The 19,233-nt window shown below is 37.6% G+C and overlaps 1 protein-coding gene across 2 annotated transcripts; it reads right to left on the bottom strand.

The window, feature by feature from the left end:
• Positions 1–3,225: 3,225 nt before the first annotated feature.
• LOC147003637 (vomeronasal type-1 receptor 4-like) lies at positions 3,226–14,915 on the bottom strand. Of its 2 annotated transcripts, XM_085841055.1 has the most exons (3): positions 14,770–14,915; positions 14,407–14,596; positions 3,226–4,371 (listed from the first exon to the last, which is right to left on the bottom strand). In XM_085841055.1, the coding sequence occupies exons 2-3, from the start codon at positions 14,590–14,592 to the stop codon at positions 3,502–3,504; spliced, it is 1,056 nt and encodes a 351-aa protein (XP_085697181.1). In that variant the 5' UTR covers positions 14,593–14,596; positions 14,770–14,915; the 3' UTR covers positions 3,226–3,501. The 2 variants fall into 2 exon arrangements, with proteins under 2 accessions (XP_085697181.1, XP_085697182.1); XM_085841056.1 differs by lacking the exon at positions 14,770–14,915 and having other exon boundaries at positions 3,226–4,424; positions 14,407–14,760.
• Positions 14,916–19,233: the final 4,318 nt, after the last annotated feature.

Genomic DNA, 19,233 nt, shown 5'->3' with positions numbered 1-19,233 from the left:
CTTCAAGGAATTAGAAATGGTAGTTTTCAAATTCATCTGGAATAACAACAAACCTAGGACAGCAAAAAATCTTCTCAAGGATAAAAGAACCTCTGGTGGAATCACCATACCTGACCTAAAGCTGTACTACACAGCAACTGTGATAAAAACTGCATGGTACTGGTATAGCGACAGACAAGTAGACCAATGGAATAGAATTGAAGACCCAGAAATTAGCCCAAACACCTATGGTCAATTGATCTTTGATGAGGGAGCAAAACCATCCAGTGGAAAAAAGACAGCATTTTCAACAAATGGGGCTGGCACAACTGGCAGTTATCACGTAGACGTATGTGAATTGATCCATTCCTATCTCCTTTTACTAAGGTCAAATCTAAGTGGATCAAGGAACTCCACATAAAACCAGAGACAGTGAAACTTATAGAGGAGAGAGTAGGGAAAAGCCTTGAAGATATGGGCACAGGGGAAAAATTCCTGAATAGAACAGCAATGGCTTGTGCTGTAAGAATCGAGAAATGAGACCTCAAAAAATTACAAAGCTTCTGTAAGGCAAAAAACACTGTCAGTAAGACAAAAAGGCCACCAATAGATTCAGAAAGGATCTTTACCTATCCTAAATCAGATAGGGGACTAATATCCAATATATATAAAGAAATCCAGAATATGGACTCCAGAAAATCAAATGACCCATTTAAAAAATGGGGAACAGACCAAAACCAAGAATTCTCACCTGTAGAATGCTGAATGACTGAGAAGCAACTTAAAAAATGTTAAAAATATTAAAATATATATAAAGAGCTCAAGAAGGTTGACTCCAGAAGATCAAATAACCCCATTAAAAAATGGGACTCAGAGCTAAACAAAGAATTCTCACCTGAGGAATACCAAATAGCTGAGAAGCACCTCAAAAAATGTTCAGCATCCTTAATCATCAGGGAAATGTAAATCAAAACAACCCTGAGATTCTACCACACACCAGTCAGATTGGCTAAGGTCAAAAACTCAGGTGACAGCAGATGCTGACTTGGATGTAGAGAAAGAGGAACACTCCTCCATTATTGGTGGGATTGCAAGCTTGTACAACCACTCTGGAAATCAGTCTGGCGGTTCCTCAGAAAATTGGATATAGTACTATTGGAGGATCCAGCAATACCTCTCCTGGGCATATATTCAGAAGATGTTCCAACTGGTAAGAAGAACACATGCTCCACTATGTTCATAGCAGCCTTATTTATAATAGCCAGAAGCTGGAAAGAACCCAGATGCCCCTTAATAGAGGAATGGATACAGAAAAGGTGGTACATTTACACAATGGAGTACTACTCAGCTATTAAAAAGAATGAATTTATGAAATTCCTAGGCAAATGGATGGACCTGGAGGGCATCATCCTGAGTGAGGTAACACAATCACAAAAGAACTTACATGATATGCACTCACTGATAAGTGGATATTAGCCCAGAAACTTAGAATACCCAAGATACAAGATATAATCTGCAAAATACATGAAATTCAAGAAGAATGAATACCAAAATGTGGACACTATGCCCCTTCTTTTAATTGCGAACAAAACACCCATGGAAAGTGTTCAGAGACAAAGTTTGGAATAGAGACGAAAGGATGGACCATCTAGAGACTGCCATACCCGAGGATCCATCTCATAATCAGCCTCCAATGGCTGACACCATTGCATACACTAGCAAGATTCTGCTGAAAGACCCCTGATATAGCTGTCTCTTGTGAGGCTATGCTGAGGCCTAGCAAACATAGAAGTGGATGCTCACAGTCAGCTAGTGGATGGAACACAGGGCCCCCAGTGGAGGAGCTAGAGAAAGTACCCAAGGAGCTAAAGGGGTCTGCAACCTTATAGGTGGAACAACAATATGAACTAACCAGTACCCCTGGAGCTCATGTCTCTAGCTGCATATGTATCAGGAGATGGCCTAGTCGGCCATCATTGGGAAGAGAGCCCCCCTTGGTCTTGCCAACTTTATATTTGTCAGTAAGGGGGAACGCCAGGGCCAAGAAGTGGGAGTGGGTGGGTAGAGGAATGGGGGGGGGTGTCTGGGGGGACTTTTGGGATAGCATTTGAAATGTAAATTAAGAAAATACCTAATTAAAAAATCTAAAAAAAAAAAAAAAGAAAGAAAGAAATGCACCTAGCAGGGATAAATCATCTTGGTCAATATGAACTTAATATGCCATGTCTTATGTCTAAATCAGGTGGTCTTTTCAGCAAGAGGGTCTTGCCATAAATTTATGGTTGGAAAATAAGATTACAGTATCTCTATGGTGTGTGGGGATTATAATCACTCAGACCTGAAAAACGGGAAAGCATGTCACACTGCACTTTTAAGGTACCAACCTATGGCTTCTGGGATGAGCATAATACTCTGTATAGGATAACCCTAGTAAACACTCAAACGGACAGCCATAATCAGAGCTATCATACTGCTTTTTCAATATTCTTGCTACTTGTACTTCTGCCAACACCATCCCTGGTCAAGCTTGTTCACCTCTTCATACAAAGGTATGCAATTTTCTGAAATGAATAAAATATATTATGAGCATAAATATTTGGTGATTTACATACACATATATGTATCTGAGCATGTATATGTATATACATATATATACACATATATTTATATATATGTATTTGTGTATTTATGTATGAATGTACGTCTATATGCATATGTATGTATACAAATGTATACTTATTAAGTCTGAGTTCAGACTTTTACAGCAATTGTGGCATATATTAATTTATCTGCTCATGATTAATTATGCAGCTTAAAGTTGGGAATAATGTGCCATATTGTCCTTAAAAATATAACTTTAATTTAAAGATCAATTTTTATAGTTTTTAAATCATATGTATGGGTGTCATGTTGACAGTATGTTCTAGTGATGGCTATTCTTCAGTGTCAATATTACTGTGTATGTGTTTTAGAGAAACTCAACTGATTGCAGAAGACCCACTTTGGATCTATATGACATCAAAGTGTAGACTGACACTGGTGTAGAGTCTTAAAATTATTACCCCATCTTAAAAAATGGGAAAAAATAAACAACAGATGAGAATTCTAGTTCCAGTGGATCCAACATACTTGCCTTGTGTCTGTGGGTAGCAAACATGCATTTTCTTCCCCTATATGCATCTAGGCACACATACACAAAACTAAATTTTAAAATATACTCAAAATATTCAGGTCTGGACACATGGCTTGGTGCTTGAAAGCACTGATTGCTCTTCCACAAGTCCAAGGATTTATTTTTATCATAAAGGAGTGGCTCAAAGCTAACAGTAACTCCAGCCATAAGGAGGACAATGCCCTCTTAAAGACTGACCAGATATTATACATATGTTTTACACAGACATAACACAGAAAACAGAAAAATGAAGTTACACACAGAAATACACATAGATGCAGCACACACACACTCATTCTGTGTGTGTGTGTTTATGTTTCATTGAGATCTCATGCTAAACTTGGAGGAAGCTATCTCTTAACAAAGTAGGGTAAAAACGGGCTGGAAATGGGCTTCATATTGCTGAGAAGAACAAAGGGACAAAGTATGGGAAAACATATTTCCAGAAATGTAAATACACTTACTCCCCATAGCATTGGATATTTGGAGTAGGTTGTAAAGATCACCACAATAGAAGAGAATGAGTAAGAGATGATAAATGTGAACACCAAGATGAGGATTGTTTGGGTAGCTCTGTTTTCTGGTGATTGTTTTAGAAAGTACTGAGCCTTATGAATATGTCTCACTTGTCTCTTGTGTCTGTAGAGGATAATCATCATGGAGACACTTGAGTAGGCCATGAGACCCAGGCACAGTCCATCAGAGAAGCATAGTAAGAACATATACAGTGCAGTTGCAAAATTGCCTGATGCAAACCATGAGCAGTAGGCATAGCTCATCATGTTAGTCACATTTTTCTTGTAACTGGGGCCTGACACTCTTGCTGGAGTCAAGATGTTTAGAAAAATATGCACAAGCCAACTGACTGAACAGGAAGGACCAATGTACTTGATGACTCTTTGTTTAAGCATCAGCCCTTTGGAGTTATTAGGGCTGATTGTGATTGCTTGGAAGCAACTCAGTAGGCACATTGCATAAAGGGACACCCCCCTTGTTATTCTGTATATATACACTATCAATTTACATCCAGTGTCATCCAGGAAATCTTTAAATCCATAATCTGCCAGTGTTTGTGGAATACCTCTTGAGATGATAGACAAGCAGTTGGCAAAGGTCAAGTGCTCTATAATCAGGTCTTTAGGCATTAAATTCTTTCCGGTGAACATCAAAATCACATAATGAAATAGTATTGAAGAATTGCCAAGCATTCCCACTGTCATCTGGGAGAATAGAAAAATTCCCATTGCAACATTTTCAGAAGCCATTTTCATCCCTATGAAAAAAGTTAATACATTTGTTATGGCCATAAGACCCTAGAAATACATTGTCAGTGTGTATTTCTAGTGATGTTAGCTAAAATAATATAAACATCACATTATTGCATTTATCTCGAACTTCTTTTAAAGAAGAACATCCATAGCTTTGCTATTTACTAAAGTAAATAAATAATTTATATGATTTATCATTTAAATGGAAGGTATTGGATATGTTTACTGAAGGATAGTGTTTTACTGGACAAGGTGTTGCATGACCTTCAAGATAGCAATCAAGAGATAGAGGCAGACAGACATTTGAACTTATGGCTAACCTGGTCTACTGAGTCATTTTCAGAGCTACAAAAAGTAACAATCTATCTTCAAAACCCAAATAAATGAGTAGTGCTCTCACTGCTTTTGACTAAACAGAATGATTTGAGTTCAGTTTTTTTTAATTAAGATCTGCCATTATTTCTGAAATGTCTTAAAGTTTGCTTAGTTTCTATGTATTGTAATGGTAAATACTGACCCCCAAGGTCTGGTTGTCCTCAAGGACAAGAGAATCCTCATGTACACCAAAAATGCTATATGACCTTGCTTCTTAATTTAAAACTGTTGGTTGATTCAAGATACTGACAATCTCCACACATTGCTCTGACTTCTTGAGTTTCATGTGATCTGTGAATTATATCTTTGGTATTTCAAACTTTTGGGCTAATATCCACTTATCAATGAGTGCATACCATGTGTGTTCTTTTGTGATTGGGTCACATCACTAAGGATGATATTTTCTAGTTACAACATTTGCATAAAAATTTCATGAAGTTATTATTTTTAATAGCAGACTACTATTCTATTGTGTAAATATATCACATTTTCTATATCCATTCCTCTGTTGAAGGACATCTGGGTTCTTTCCAGCTTTTGGCTATTATAAATAAGGCTGCTATGAATATAAAGGAGCATGTGTCCTTGTTATATGTTAGAGAATCTTTTGGGTATATGCCCAGGAGAGGTATAGCTGGGTCACCAGGTAGTACTATGTCCAATTTTCTGAGGAATCCCCAGACTTATTTCCAGAGTGGCTGTACCAGGTTGCAATTGCACTAGCAATGGAGGGATGTTCCTCTATCTCCACATCCTTGCCAGCATCTGCTGTCATTTGAGTTTTTTATCTTAGCCATTCTGACTGGTGTGAGGTGGAATCACAGTGTTGTTTTGATTTCCATTTCCCTGGTGCCTAAGGATGTTGAACATTTATTTAGGTGCTTCTTGGGCATTTGATATTCTTCAGTTGAGGATTCTTTGTTCAGTTCTGTACCCCATTTTTTAATTGGGTTATTTGATTCTCTGGAGTCTAACGTCTTGAGTTCTTTGTATATATTAGATCATCTATGGGATGTAGGATTGGTAAAGATCTTTTCCCAATCTGTTGGTGGCCATTTTGTCCTATTAACAGTGTCCTTTGCCTTACAGAAGCTTTGCAATTTTATGAGGTCCCATTTGTCCTTAGAGCGTTAGCCATTGGTGTTCTGTTTGGGAATTTTTGTCCTGTGCCCAAGTGTTCGAGGTTCTTCCCAATGGGAGGAAATACATAGACAAAGTGTGGAGGAAAGACTGAAGGAAAGGGCATCCAGAGACTGCCCCACCTGGGGATCCATCCTATATACAGTCACCAAACCTAGTCACTATTGAGGATACAAACAAGTGCTTGCTGAAAGGAGCCTGATATAGTTATCTCCTGAGAGGCTTTGCCAGATCCTGAAAAATACCGAGATAGCCCACCACTGGACTGAGCAAAGGATCCCCAATGGAGGAGTTAGAGCAAAGCCTGAAGGAGATGAAGGGGTTTGCAAGCCCATAAGAAGAACCATAATATCAACCAACCAGACACCACAGAGCTCCCAGGACTACACCACCAATCAAAGAGTAAACATGGAGTGACCCATTGCTCCAGCCACAAATGTAGTAAAGGATGGCCTTGTAGGGCATCAATGGGAGGAGAGGCCACTGGTCCTGGGAAGGCTGGATACACCATGTAAGGAAATGCCAGGGCAGGGAGGTGGGCATGGGTGGGTGTGTTGTGGAGAACACTCTTAGAAGTTGGGGGAGCAGACCAGATACAGTGAAACTTGTAGAGGAGAAAGTGGGAAAAAGCCTCGAAGTTATGGGCACAGGGAAAATTCCTGAATAGAACAGCAATGGTTTGTGCTGTAAGATTGAGAATAGAAAAATGGGACCTCATAAAATTGTAAAGCTTCTGTAAGGCAAAAGACACAGTCAATAAGACAAAAAGGCCACCAACAGATTGGGAAAGGATGTTTACCTACCCTAAACCAGATAGAGGACTAATATCCAATATATATAAAGAACCTAAGAAGGTGGACTCCAGAAAATCAAATAACCCCATTAAAAAAAATGGGACTTAGAGCTAAACAAAGAATTCTCACCTGAGGAATACAGAATGGCTGAGAAGTACCTGAAAAAATGTTCAGCATCCTTAATCATCAGGGAAATGTAAATCAAAGCAACCCTGACATTCCACCTCACACCAGTCAGAAGGGCTAAGATCAAAAATTCAGGTGACAGCAGATGCTGGTGAGGATGTGCAGAAAGAGGAACACTCCTCCATTTTTGGTGGGATTGCAAGCTTGTACAACCACTCTGGAAATCGGTCTGGGAGTTCCTCAGAAAATTGGACATAGTACTACTGGAGGATCCAGCAATACCTCTCCTGGGCATATATTCAGAAGATGTTCCAACTGGTAAGAAAGACACATGCTCCACTATGTTCATAGCAGCCTTATTTATAATAGCCAGAAGCTGGAAAGAACCCAGATGCCCCTCAACAGAGGAATGGATACAAAAAATGTGGTACATTTACACAATGGAGTACTACTCAGCTATTAAAAAGAATGAATTTATGAAATTCCTAGGCAAATGGATGGACTTGGAGGGCATCATTCTGAGTGAGGTAACCCAATCACAAAAGAATTCACATGATATGCACTCACTGATAAGTGGATATTAGCCCAGAAACTTAGAATACCCAAGATACAAGATATAATCTGCAAAACACATGAAACTCAAAAAGAACAAATACCAAAATGTGGACACTTTGCCCCTTCTTAGAATTGGGAACAAAACACCCATGGGAGGAGTTACAGAGACAAAGTTTGGAGCTGAGACGAAAGGATGGTCCATCCAGAGACTGCCATACCAGGGGATCCATCCCATAATCAGCCTCCAAACGCTGACACCATTGCATACACTAGCAAGGTTTTTGCTGAAAGGACCCAGATATACCTGTCTCTTGTGAGGCTATGCTGGGCCCTAGCAAACACAGAAGTGAATGCTCACAGTCAGCTATTGGATGGATCACAGGGCCCCCAGTGGAGGAGCTAGAGAAAGTACCCAAGGATCTAAAGAGGTCTGCAACCCTATAGGTGGAACAACAATATGAACTAACCAGTACCCCCTCCCAGAGCTCATGTTTCTAGCTGCATATGTATCAGAAGATGGCCTAGTCGGCCATCATTGGAAAGAGAGGCCCATCAGTCTTGCAAACTTTATATGCCTCAGTAGAGGGGAACACCAGGGCCAAGAAGTGGGAGTGGCTGGGTATGGGAGTGGGGGGGGGGGAGGCTAAGGGGAACTTTTGGGATAGCATTGGAAATGTAAATGAAGAAAATACCTAATTAAAAATATTAAAAAATAAAATATAAAAAAAAATGAAGTTGGGGGAGCGGGGTTGCGATTAGGGGGTTTTTAGAGGGGAAACTGGGAAAGGAAATATCATTTGAAATGTAAATAAAGAAAACATCCAATAAAAGAAAATAAAAAAATATAAAAAAGAAAGCTTTAATAAAGACTGCAAATCACCAGGAAAAAAAATGCTTACAGCCAACAGCTGGGCAAAAGACAGGTAGGTGATGTTTGAGTTTCAAGGCCTAGGGCCTGAGTAGGCCCATGTGGAAAGAGAAAGAAGATGGATAGAAGAGAAGATGCCATGGGGGTAAAGACTGCAAATTGACTATGCATGTTAGTCAGAATAAGTAAAAATTGCTCAGATGAAGTATGGCAACTCATATCTCAGGGTTATTGGCAGAGAAGTAGACGTATTAGCATAGAAAGTAGATATCTGCCAAGCTCTAGTGTTGATTAAGGCATATTATAATTATAAAAGTTTTGTGTCTTTTATCTGAGAACTGAATGGTCAAAGGTTTGGTAGAAACCCTCAATTGAGACTAATTATTTTATTGAACAGAAGTTCACAAAAAGCAGAAATCAAAAGTCATCAATAAAAATAACAGACACTGCTTGAAAATCCAATTTAGACTGGTTAAATATTCAGACTACATAAGGTATATTTTGTTTTAATATTTACTTGGTTTTTAGTTATGTATGTGCTGGAGTTGGTTGCATGTGAGTGTGAGTGCCAATAGGGACCAGAATGTTGGGATCTGCTACATGAGCCACAGACAGGACCAAGGAATTGAAATCACATCCAAAGTAATAGCAGCACAAACTCTGAAAAACTGGCTTATCTATCAATTATAAATTCATTGAAAAAAACTGAAAGAAAAAATAGAAGAGCTGTTAAACTTTCATATCGTAGTGAGTTTGTATCTTGTTAAAAACGTTTATGAGTTTATTGATACAGTCCTCAGGATCTTTAGAATGTAGTATCATATCAATTACAAACCTGTATAATGTGAGTTCTTTATTATTTGTATGTCTTTTGTTGCTTTCTGTTATTTTATGACTCTAGCTTATATTCTAAGTATTTTATTGAATATCAATGGTGAGGAGAGACACTCCGCTGCTATTTCTATTTTTAGAAGAAATGTTCCTTTTTAAAATGCAGTATAATGTATGTTAACTTCTGTCCTATACACAGCTTTGATCATATTGAGATAAGACCATTGTAGCTAATATATTTGTCTTATTTTATTTTATTTTATTTTATTTTATTTTATGGCTATGGATGCTCTACCTGCATGTATGTCTGTGCACTACATGTGTGTGTAGGGCCTGTAGAGGACAGAAGAAGGGACTAGATCCCTTGGTACTGGAGTTACAGATGGTTGTGAGCCACCCTATAGGTTCTGGGTCTTGAAGCTAGGTCCTCTGGAAGAACAGCCAGAACTCTTATACACTAAGCTACCTTTTCAGGCTCTCCATATGCATTTATTAATTTATCCTATTAATGACAGAAATAGAGGAAACTTCGCCCCAATGGGAAAGAACATTCCCTAGTTTTTATCCTGGGGTGATATACATTTGTGAATTTTTATGTTGTTTTAATTTTGATTGAGAATTTATTATAGAATACTGTAAGGGAAGGAACTTATGTGTTAGACTGGATAATCTATACCTTAGCAAATTTTCAGTGATATAATAAAATACCATGACAAATGAAACTCCTAAGAGAAAAAAAAAACTGGCTTATCTGTCTATTCTAGTATTTGAAACTACAGTGAAAAAACTAAGCTAAGAGATTTCCTATAAATAATTCAGGTATCCAAAATGTGTTCAAAATAATAGCAATATCACAAATAATTAAGGGAATACAATGAAGATATGCAAACCAAAGCTGCAAAGAGAGATCATCACATACTGTATAAACAGGTAATATTTTTAAAAATTGACATAAATAAGAGTAGGATTTAAAGCTGCTGAGCTTAGGGTGAAAAAAAAGATCTCTAATACAGACTCTATTGAAAAGTAAAATGTTGTAGTAACTATACAAGCTAGTATTGTTTTTCTTCAATAAACTGATCAATCATTACCAAGTTCAAATGTAGTGTTGCAAGGATCTGTAGACCTGAAGGTATCAAAAGCTACCCAGGGAATAGCTAATTTTGAGTAAAAAGGATAAAGGAGGGTTCTGAGTTTCCTTGTGACTGCCCTATTGAGTCTCAGAAGTTTTGTGGAAGAACATAAAAAGACAGAATAATTTCTGTTTTGAATGTTTGGTGGTCAGAACTTCTGACTTTTAAAGACTTTGTGTAAAATGAATATTCACTTGCATAAAAATGGAATATGTTTCTATCCTCTCCAATTGCATAAAATTAATGTTAACTTACTCAAAAGCTTAAATGCTAAATCTGTCAGAGGAAAATGCTAGTAGTACATGATTTATGTAGAGGCAACAGGATTCAATAGCACAGACAATGAACCACAAATTAAGGAGTGAAACTGCATGAAACTAAAAGCCTTCTGTGCATTAAAAGAAAGTAATAACTGAGAGAGGATAAATGCTTCAAAATTGGAGAAAAATGTTTCTACTTCTAGCAGGAGTTGAATGCCTAGAATGCATAAAGGAAAATAAATAAATAATAAAATAAACCAAATCCCCACAAACTTTCCAGTTAACAAACAGGTTAAGGAAATAGGCAGAATTAAAAAAAAAAAAACAAGAAACATACATAAGTAGTAAATGCCTTTTGCAAGTGTTCAACATATTTATCTTTTGTGAAAATGAAAATTCAACTACTTTCAGACTCCATTACACACCTTAAAATAATTATCATCAAGAGACCATAACAAGCAGTGATGCTGGTGTGTAGAAATGTAGTCATCATTTTTTGCTTGTGGGAGGACAAAGTTTTACTTGTATTTTTGAAATAAATACAAAGATTTATCATAAAATTAAAAATAGAATTACGGTGTAACACAGCTATATGGGCTGTGTTCAATAGAATAAATAGTGCATAGCTCCTATTTACTCTGGGCCTATATGAACAGGACTCATGTTCTACCACTGTGATGCTTGCACATCCACATAAGCTGCTGCTTCATTCACAGCAGCAAAGAGATTATGCCCATCCTAGGTGTTCATAGTCAGATAATGGATGTATGGTAACTTTCCACAGTGGAATTATGTTCTACTGTAAAAAAACTAAAATCAGGAATATTCAGGAACTAGATGGGATTGCAATCAATTCAGCCAGGTGACAGACTTAGTAAAGAAAGTGTCACCTGTTGTTTGTCAAAAAGGGACATGTCCATATGAACATAAATGGAGAGAAAATGTTTATGGGCTATGAAAACTGGAAGGAGATCAAAAATCACAGACAAAAGACATGTTAAGGAATCAAGAGAAGGTAATAAATAAAGCATATGTGGCAAAAAAGTGAATAGGATTTAGAAGTGCAAGCAGTTATTGGGGGGATTTGAGACAAAATCTAGAAGAAGACAACAAAAAAATAAAATTTTTAGAAACATCATAATGAAATACAAAATTGAAAGACCACTCCCCCCAAAAAAGAAAAAAATATTATTGTATTGTGGTAATTTTTTGACACTGAACATGACAAAAGTGCTATGACCAGTTTTTTTTGTTGCTCTTTGATTCTGTCAAGCTGTTTTAACTAACGTGATCAACTACCAAAACCTGAAAACTAAAATAATAAGGACCAGCTGGCCTCTTCAGCAGATGAAAGTACTCTCTGAAAAAGCCCTATGGCCAGAGTTCAAAATGGGTACCACATAGTGAAAGGAGAGGATTAGCTCTCAAAATATATTTTCTAACCTCCACACATGTATGCTGTCTTAGGTGCATATGTCCTTCCTCAAAATAAATGAATCATGCAATGTAAATTTGAAGAGCGTTAGAATAATGATTGACAGGAAGCAGGGAGAAGGTGGTGTATGTTTATTTCATAAGCACAGAGTTTTGGGTTTATATTGAAATATTCTGGAGAGAAGCTGCAGAACAATAGGATCCTGTTTCACGTGAGTGAACTATGCACTAAAAATGGTTAAAAGGATAAATGTTTGTAGTTTGGCTTTGTTTTTTAACTATGAATAAGGACTTTGTCGTTAATAAACAGGAAGTTCTTGCTCTGTTGTATGGTATGGGGCAAGAATGATGACAGTCAACTAAACAATGCACTGACTTAAGCTCACAGGTTTGTATCATAAAATTAGGGTCATAGTGAGTTTTCATTTTTATGTGTAAGTCAGATTTAGAAACATATCAAGTAAGGGTATGGTATGGCAGAGTTTTGTGCTGTTGTTTTGGGTTCTACTTATTAAGAACAATCCCTGACAGCAGACAGATATATATGATATCTTCTAAAATTCTCAATAGTGACATTGACATTGAAATAGAGAAAGCCAAAATACTTGTGTGTATTTTCAAGAGGGGGACATGCCTAACTCTTTACACAATAAGAAGACTGTGTCTACATGTTCTTTCTAATAAGAAGTAATATGGGATTCTATACCAACAAATCTAAGGCATTTAACAAAAATGAAGAATCCAAAGAAACCTTTCTTTTAAAAACTAAACTTAAAGAAAACATAGGAAGTGAATCAGAACTATTAAATCGGTCATATTTCAGAATAGGGTAAGTACCAAAAAAATTAAACATACACCTAAGATTCATTCAATAATTTCTTGTAATTCATTGAACTTTTAATTTTTATTCTCAACCTTTCATAAAATTAATTTTTCCTCATAGAAAATCGCCCTATAATTTTATCATTGATAATACAATTTAAATTACTAGTAACAATATTCTGTGCAACCCATTCCTATATTCTAATACTTGAAATACAAAAAAATAGAATATAGCATTTTCCAGAAGCATATAAATATGTAAATAGAAGGATCTGAAGAGTAAAACACTTCAAACTATTTATCATAAGATGCGGATGTAGATCATGGCTTGTCTAGCATTCAAAGTCCCCTGAGAGTGAACCTCAAGACCATAATTAAACAAAAATGAAGAGTCCAAAGAAACCTTTCTTTTAAAAACTAAAATGAGGGGGCCATGCCTAACCCCTGGATACGGTCTCTACATTTTCTCTCTCCCCTTCATTGAGTATTTCAACTAATGCCATCCCATTTGGATCCTGGGAGCCTGTTGTTTCACTACCATGTGGGACTTTCTAGTGACTACCCCAAGTTCCCCAACCCCCACTGCTATACAACTCCATTTAATTTCCTGACCCTCTGTTACCAGAGGTTAGGCATTACCCCCAGGTGAGGGATGGGACCACCCACCCATCTTAAAAAATTAACCCAGAATTGTTCCTGTCTAAAGAAAGTGGAGGGACAAAGAGTGGAGCACAGACTGAAGGAAAAGCCATCCAGAGATTGCCACGCCTAGGGATCCATCCCATCTGCCAACACCAAATCCAGACACTATTGCTGATGCCAAAAGGCACTTGCTAAATTGAGTCTGGGATAGCTGTCCTCTGAGAGGCTCTGCCAGAACCTGACTAATACAGATGTGGATACTTTCGCAGCCAACCATCAGACTGAACATGGGGACCCCAATGGAGGAGTTAAGGGAAGGACTGAGGAAGCTGAGGGGCTTTAGAACCCCGTAGGAAGATCCACATAATCAAGGAACCAGACTTACCCCCACCCCAGAGCTCACAGGGACTAAACCACCAACAAAGAATGGAATGACCCATGGCTTCAGCTGCCTATGTAGCAGAGGATTGCCTTATCTGGAATCAATGGAAGGGAAGACCTTTGGTCCTGTGGAAACTCAATGCCCCAATGTAGTGGAATGCTAGGTCAGTGAGGTGGGAGTGGGTAGTTGGGTGGGTGAACGCCCTCATAGAATCGGGGGGGGGGGAGGAGGGAGGGATATGGGGTTTACAGAGAGGAAAACAGGAAGGGGGATAACATTTGAAATGTAAATAAAGAAAATAACCAATAAAATAAAACATACAAAAACTAAATATAGGAAGACATACAAAAAAAGATACAGAGAGGATGTAAAAGATAATGAAAAATACATAAACAGAGAGGAGAGACAGAGTCAGAGGATAAGTGAAGAACAGAAAGAAGAAAATGAGCTAATATCAGTGCTAAGAAAGATTCAGCAGCAGATTATGTGAAAGGGGTCATACAGCTGCGGGAAGTTTAGAGACAGACTACTCTGACCTGAGGTGGAAATAGAAGGAATTTCACCCAAAAGGGCATTTAAGTTCCCACTTCATAAACAATTCCTGAATGCCTTTTACTTAACCTACCTGTGTTGAGTTTTCCTTCTTTTCTTCCTTGTATGCTTCCTTCCTTCCTTCTTTCCTTCTTTCTGTGTTTCCTTCCTTCTTTTCTTTCTTCCATTCTTTCTCTATCTTCTTTCTTTGTCTTTCTTCCTTAATTTGCTTTCCCCCTTTCAGTCTTTCCTTCCTTCCTTCTTTCCTTTGCTCCGTCATCCTTCTTTTCAGCAGAGATTTCAAAACAAATTTTTACTACAGATTTTAAATACAATTAAAAGTAAGAGAAGCACTCAGGAAGGAAATATGAAGCACCTGACAACCCACATGTGGCTTCTCTGAACATAGCTTTCTAAAATCTTTAGTTTTTACTAGTCCTGTGCTCTGATCACTCACCTCAGTCCATGATGACACTATGGTTATACCTTCACGGTGAGAAGTGAGTCTCTGCTGAAAGTGTGATGAAACACTTGTGCTCACTTAAAGAATCATGATCTCCTATTACTCTTTCCCAGAAGATTGGTCATTTTCAACTCAACTCTGGAACCATGACAGCCTCTCAACAAGGATCTGCAGTAACTTTTAAACACCTTCCTGTCAGAAAACAATACAAAAGCAAACAAAACAAGATGTGCAAATTACACACACTACTCCAAGGAAGCAATTAGGAATCTGGATTGGAACACTTTTGTCAGAATTTGGGGCACCAAGGGTATGTCAAAAAGGCAAGGAGAAGGATCTTTTTTTAAAAATATTTTTATTAGGTATTTTCCTCATTTACATTTCCAAGAAGGATCTTAAATGATATTAAGTATCAGCAAGTTGCATGGCCTTGCTCCTGGAGGATCGTTCCCTATCACCCAGCATCCTCGAGAATTTCAACATCTCAAAATTCTATCCTCCCAAAGACATTCAGGACAAATGGCTAATTTAGGTGCCTATTGATATATGAAAGCAATGCTAGCTGCCAGACTCTCAGAGCATTGCAAGTAGCTCCTACAGACTCCTGGCTACTCTCAGCATTCTCACCTCAGGCCCCTACCCTAAACCTCTATTGAACCTGGAATTCATTTCCTTTCTCCCAGCTTCTCTTTTCTATAAACCTTGACATTTTCACCATGTGCTTCTGTGTCGGTGGATCATTTCTTTGTCAGTGGACCTTCTCTTGATTCTTCTCTATTTTTTCCAATATTTAATTTATATATTCACATTAAATTCCAAGCAAAGCCAGCCCTTACATCCAATTCCCTCCCCATCCCTGTACATGGCCCCTACACCCATCCCCACTCTCATTTATGTATGAGAAGTGGGGTGTCCTCTGTGGATATCAACCCACCCTGGCAACACATGTCACAGCAGACCTAGGTCTATACTCTTCCACTGAGGTCAAACAACTTCTCTCCTAGCTCAGTTAGGAGAACAGGATCCACAGGAAGGCAGCAGAGTGAGATTATGTCTCTGCTCAAGTTTTTGTGGAACCCACATGAATAACAAACTACACATCTGCTACATTTGTGCAGGACCTACGTCCAGCTTTCTATGTTCTTTGGTTGGTGATTCAGTCTCTGAAAGCCTCCAAGGGCCCAAGATAGTTGATTCTGTTGGTCTTCTTGAGGAGTTCGTATCATTTCTTCTGGTTCCTTAATCCCTCCCTCAACTCTTCCACAAGATTTCCTGAGCTCCATCTGCTTTGCTGTGAGTTTCTACATCAGTTTTGGCCAGCTGCTGGGTGAAGGCCCTCAGGGGAAAGTAATTCACTGTATCAGGGATTATTATTTACTCATGGGGTAGATATGTCTCAAGTTGGGCAAGTTATTGGTTGGCCAGCCTTTGCTCCATCTTTAACCCTGCAATTTTTGTAGACCGGACATATTTTCAGGTGAACATTTTATGTGAGGGTTGGTGTCCTCATCCCTTGGGAATCTTGTCTATCTACCAGAGGTGGCCACTTCAGGTTCCATATACCCCACTGCTTGGAGTCACAGCTAGAGTCACTCTCATAAACTGCTTGGAGCCTCCCCCATCCAAGGTCTTTGACACATCCCATAAATGCTCCCCTACCATATTACACATCACTTGTTACCTTCCCCAACCCCTGTCTCACCCAATTCCCCACATCCATTCACTTCTGATATCTATTTTGTTTTCCTGACTTTGTGGGATTCAAGAGTACTCCCATGAGCCCATGGATTAAAGCATATGGATTGTTTACTTTATGGCTAATATCTACTTATAAACAGGTACATACAATGCATGTCTTTGGGTCTGGGTTAACTAACTAAAATGATATTTTCTAGTTTCATTCCTTGCCCTGCAAATTTCAAGGTTGCTTTATTTATAATAGCTGACTAGTATCCCGTTGTGTAAATGAACCACATTTCTTTATCTATTCTTTGGTTTAAGGGCATCTGTTTCCAATTTCTGGCTATTACAAACAAAGATATTATAAATATACCAGAGTCAGTGTTACAGCACTTTTTGGGTATATGGCTAGGAGTGATATAGCTGCATCTTGAGATTTCCCTAGTTTTCTGAGAAACCACAAAATGGATTTCCAGAGTATTTGCACAAGATTGTACTCCCACCATCAATGGAGAGTGTTGACCTGGCTCCACATCCTTGCAAACATATGCTGTCCTGAGTTTTCTGTGTTTGTTTTGTTATTGTTGTTGTTCTTGTTCTTATTTTTATTCTGTTGCTGTTGTTGTTTTTGTTTATTTTTGGTAGACTAAAACTAGAGTAAGTTATTCTTATTTTTTAAATTTTTTATTGACTTTACATTTCATTCACAGCCCCACTTCCTCTTCTATTCCCAGTCTCAACCTTACAAATCCTTTCTCCATTACTACCTTCTCTTCTCCTCAGAGAAGGGGAGCCCCACTTGGGTACCATCCCAACCTGGGACATGTAGTTCTAGCAGTACTAGCATATGCTGAACAGCTGTGGCCAAATTAGGCAGTTCTAATGGCAGGTAACAGAGATGGAGATAGACCCCAGTCCATTTTTTAGGGGCCCCACATAAAGTCCATGCTGCATATTTGCTACCAATGTATAGGGGGTCTACATCTAGCTTCTGCATGCTCCGTGGTTGATGGCCCAATCTTTCTGAGCCCCTATGTTTCCAGGTTAGTTGAGTTTTTGGGTCTTTTGATCTTAGCCACTGTGTTTGGTATACAATAGAATCTTAGGTTCATTTTGATTTGGATCTCCCTGATGACTAAGGACTTTGAACCTTTCTTTGTTTATAGGTGATTAGAGATTCCTCCACCTAGAATGCCCTGTTTAGCTTTGTACCCCCTTTATAATTGTGTTATTTGGTTTATTGATGTCTAACTTCCTGAGTTCTTTATATGTTTTGTATGTGGTATATATCTCTTGGATATAGGGTTGGTAAAAATCTTTTCTCCATCTGTAGGCTGTTGTTTTGTCCTATTCATAGTGTGTTTACCTTACTGAAGATTTTCACTTTTATGAGGTACCATTTATCAATTTTTGATCTTAGTGCCTGAGTCATTAGTATTAGGTTTAAGAAGTTGCAGTCAATGTGTTTGGTAAGATGGCTTTTTTATTGTATAAAATCTACCAATACATGAGCAAGGGGCATGTGTCTATCTTTGGATACCTTCTTCAATTTCTTTCTTCAGAGACTTGAAATTCTTGATCTACAAGTCTTTCTCTTGCTTAGTTAGAGTAGCACCAAGGTATTTTATGTTATTTGTGGCTATTGTGAAGGCTGTTTTCTTGATTTCTTTCCAGGCTATTTATTATTTTTATAAAGGGAGTATACTCATTTTTGGTTTTAGTTATTTTTTTTAATCCAGCAACATTAATGAAGATATTTATCTGTGGTAGAAGTTCTCTAATAGAACTTTTAGGGTCACAAATGTATACTACCATATTATCTGCAAAGAGCTATATTTTGATTAGTTCTTTTCAAATGTGTATGCCCTTCATATGCTTTAGCTGTCTTATTGTTCTGACTAGAACTTAAAATACTATATTGAAAAGATATGAAGAGAGTGAACAGTCTTGTTTTGTCCTTTATTTTAATACAATTGGTTTATGTTTCTCTCCATTTAATTTGATGTTGGCCATTGGCTTGCTGTATATTATTTATTATGTTTTTATTATATTTATTTATTAAAATGTTAAAACATATTTATTATGTTTTTATTTATAATTATTTATTATGCCTTTATTATGTTTAGCGATGTGTCTTTTATCCCTGTTCTTTCCAAGACTTTTAACATGAAGTGGTATTGGATTCTGTCAAAAGACTTTTCAACATCTAATGAGATGATCATTTGTTTCTTTTTTCTTCCAGTTTGCTTATCTTGTGGATTACTTTAACAGATTTTCATATTGTGAACTTCCCCTGCATACATGGGATAAGGCATAGTGATCATGGCAGATCATGTTTTGATATGGCCTTGAATTCAGTTTTCATGTATTTTTGCATGAAAATTAGTTCAAGAAATTGGCCAGAAATTCACTTTCTTTGCTGATTCTTTGTTTGGTTTGATTGTCAGCCTAACTTTGGATTCATTATTCACCATAAATAAGTTTGGTAATTTTCCTTCTGTTTCTATTTTGTAGCATAGTTTGAGAAGTATTAGTATTAGCTCTTCTTTGAAAGACTGACAGATTCCTATATGAAATCCATCTGGTCCTGGGCTTTTATTGGTTGAGAGACTTTTTCTTACTGCTTGAATTTTCATGGGGTCTTTAGGAATGTTTGCATTGTTTACCTTATCTTGATTTAAGTTTCCTAAGTGGTATCTATCTAGAAAATCATCTGTTTCATTTAGATTTTCCAAATTTATGGAATACAGGCTGCTGAAATGAGACATAAAAATTCTT

This window comes from Mus caroli, unplaced genomic scaffold (genome assembly GCF_978045245.1).
Source record: "Mus caroli unplaced genomic scaffold, Mus_caroli_1 scaffold_8, whole genome shotgun sequence".
Lineage (NCBI taxonomy): Eukaryota > Metazoa > Chordata > Mammalia > Rodentia > Muridae > Mus > Mus caroli.
This window is presented reverse-complemented; position numbering and strand designations above follow the sequence as displayed.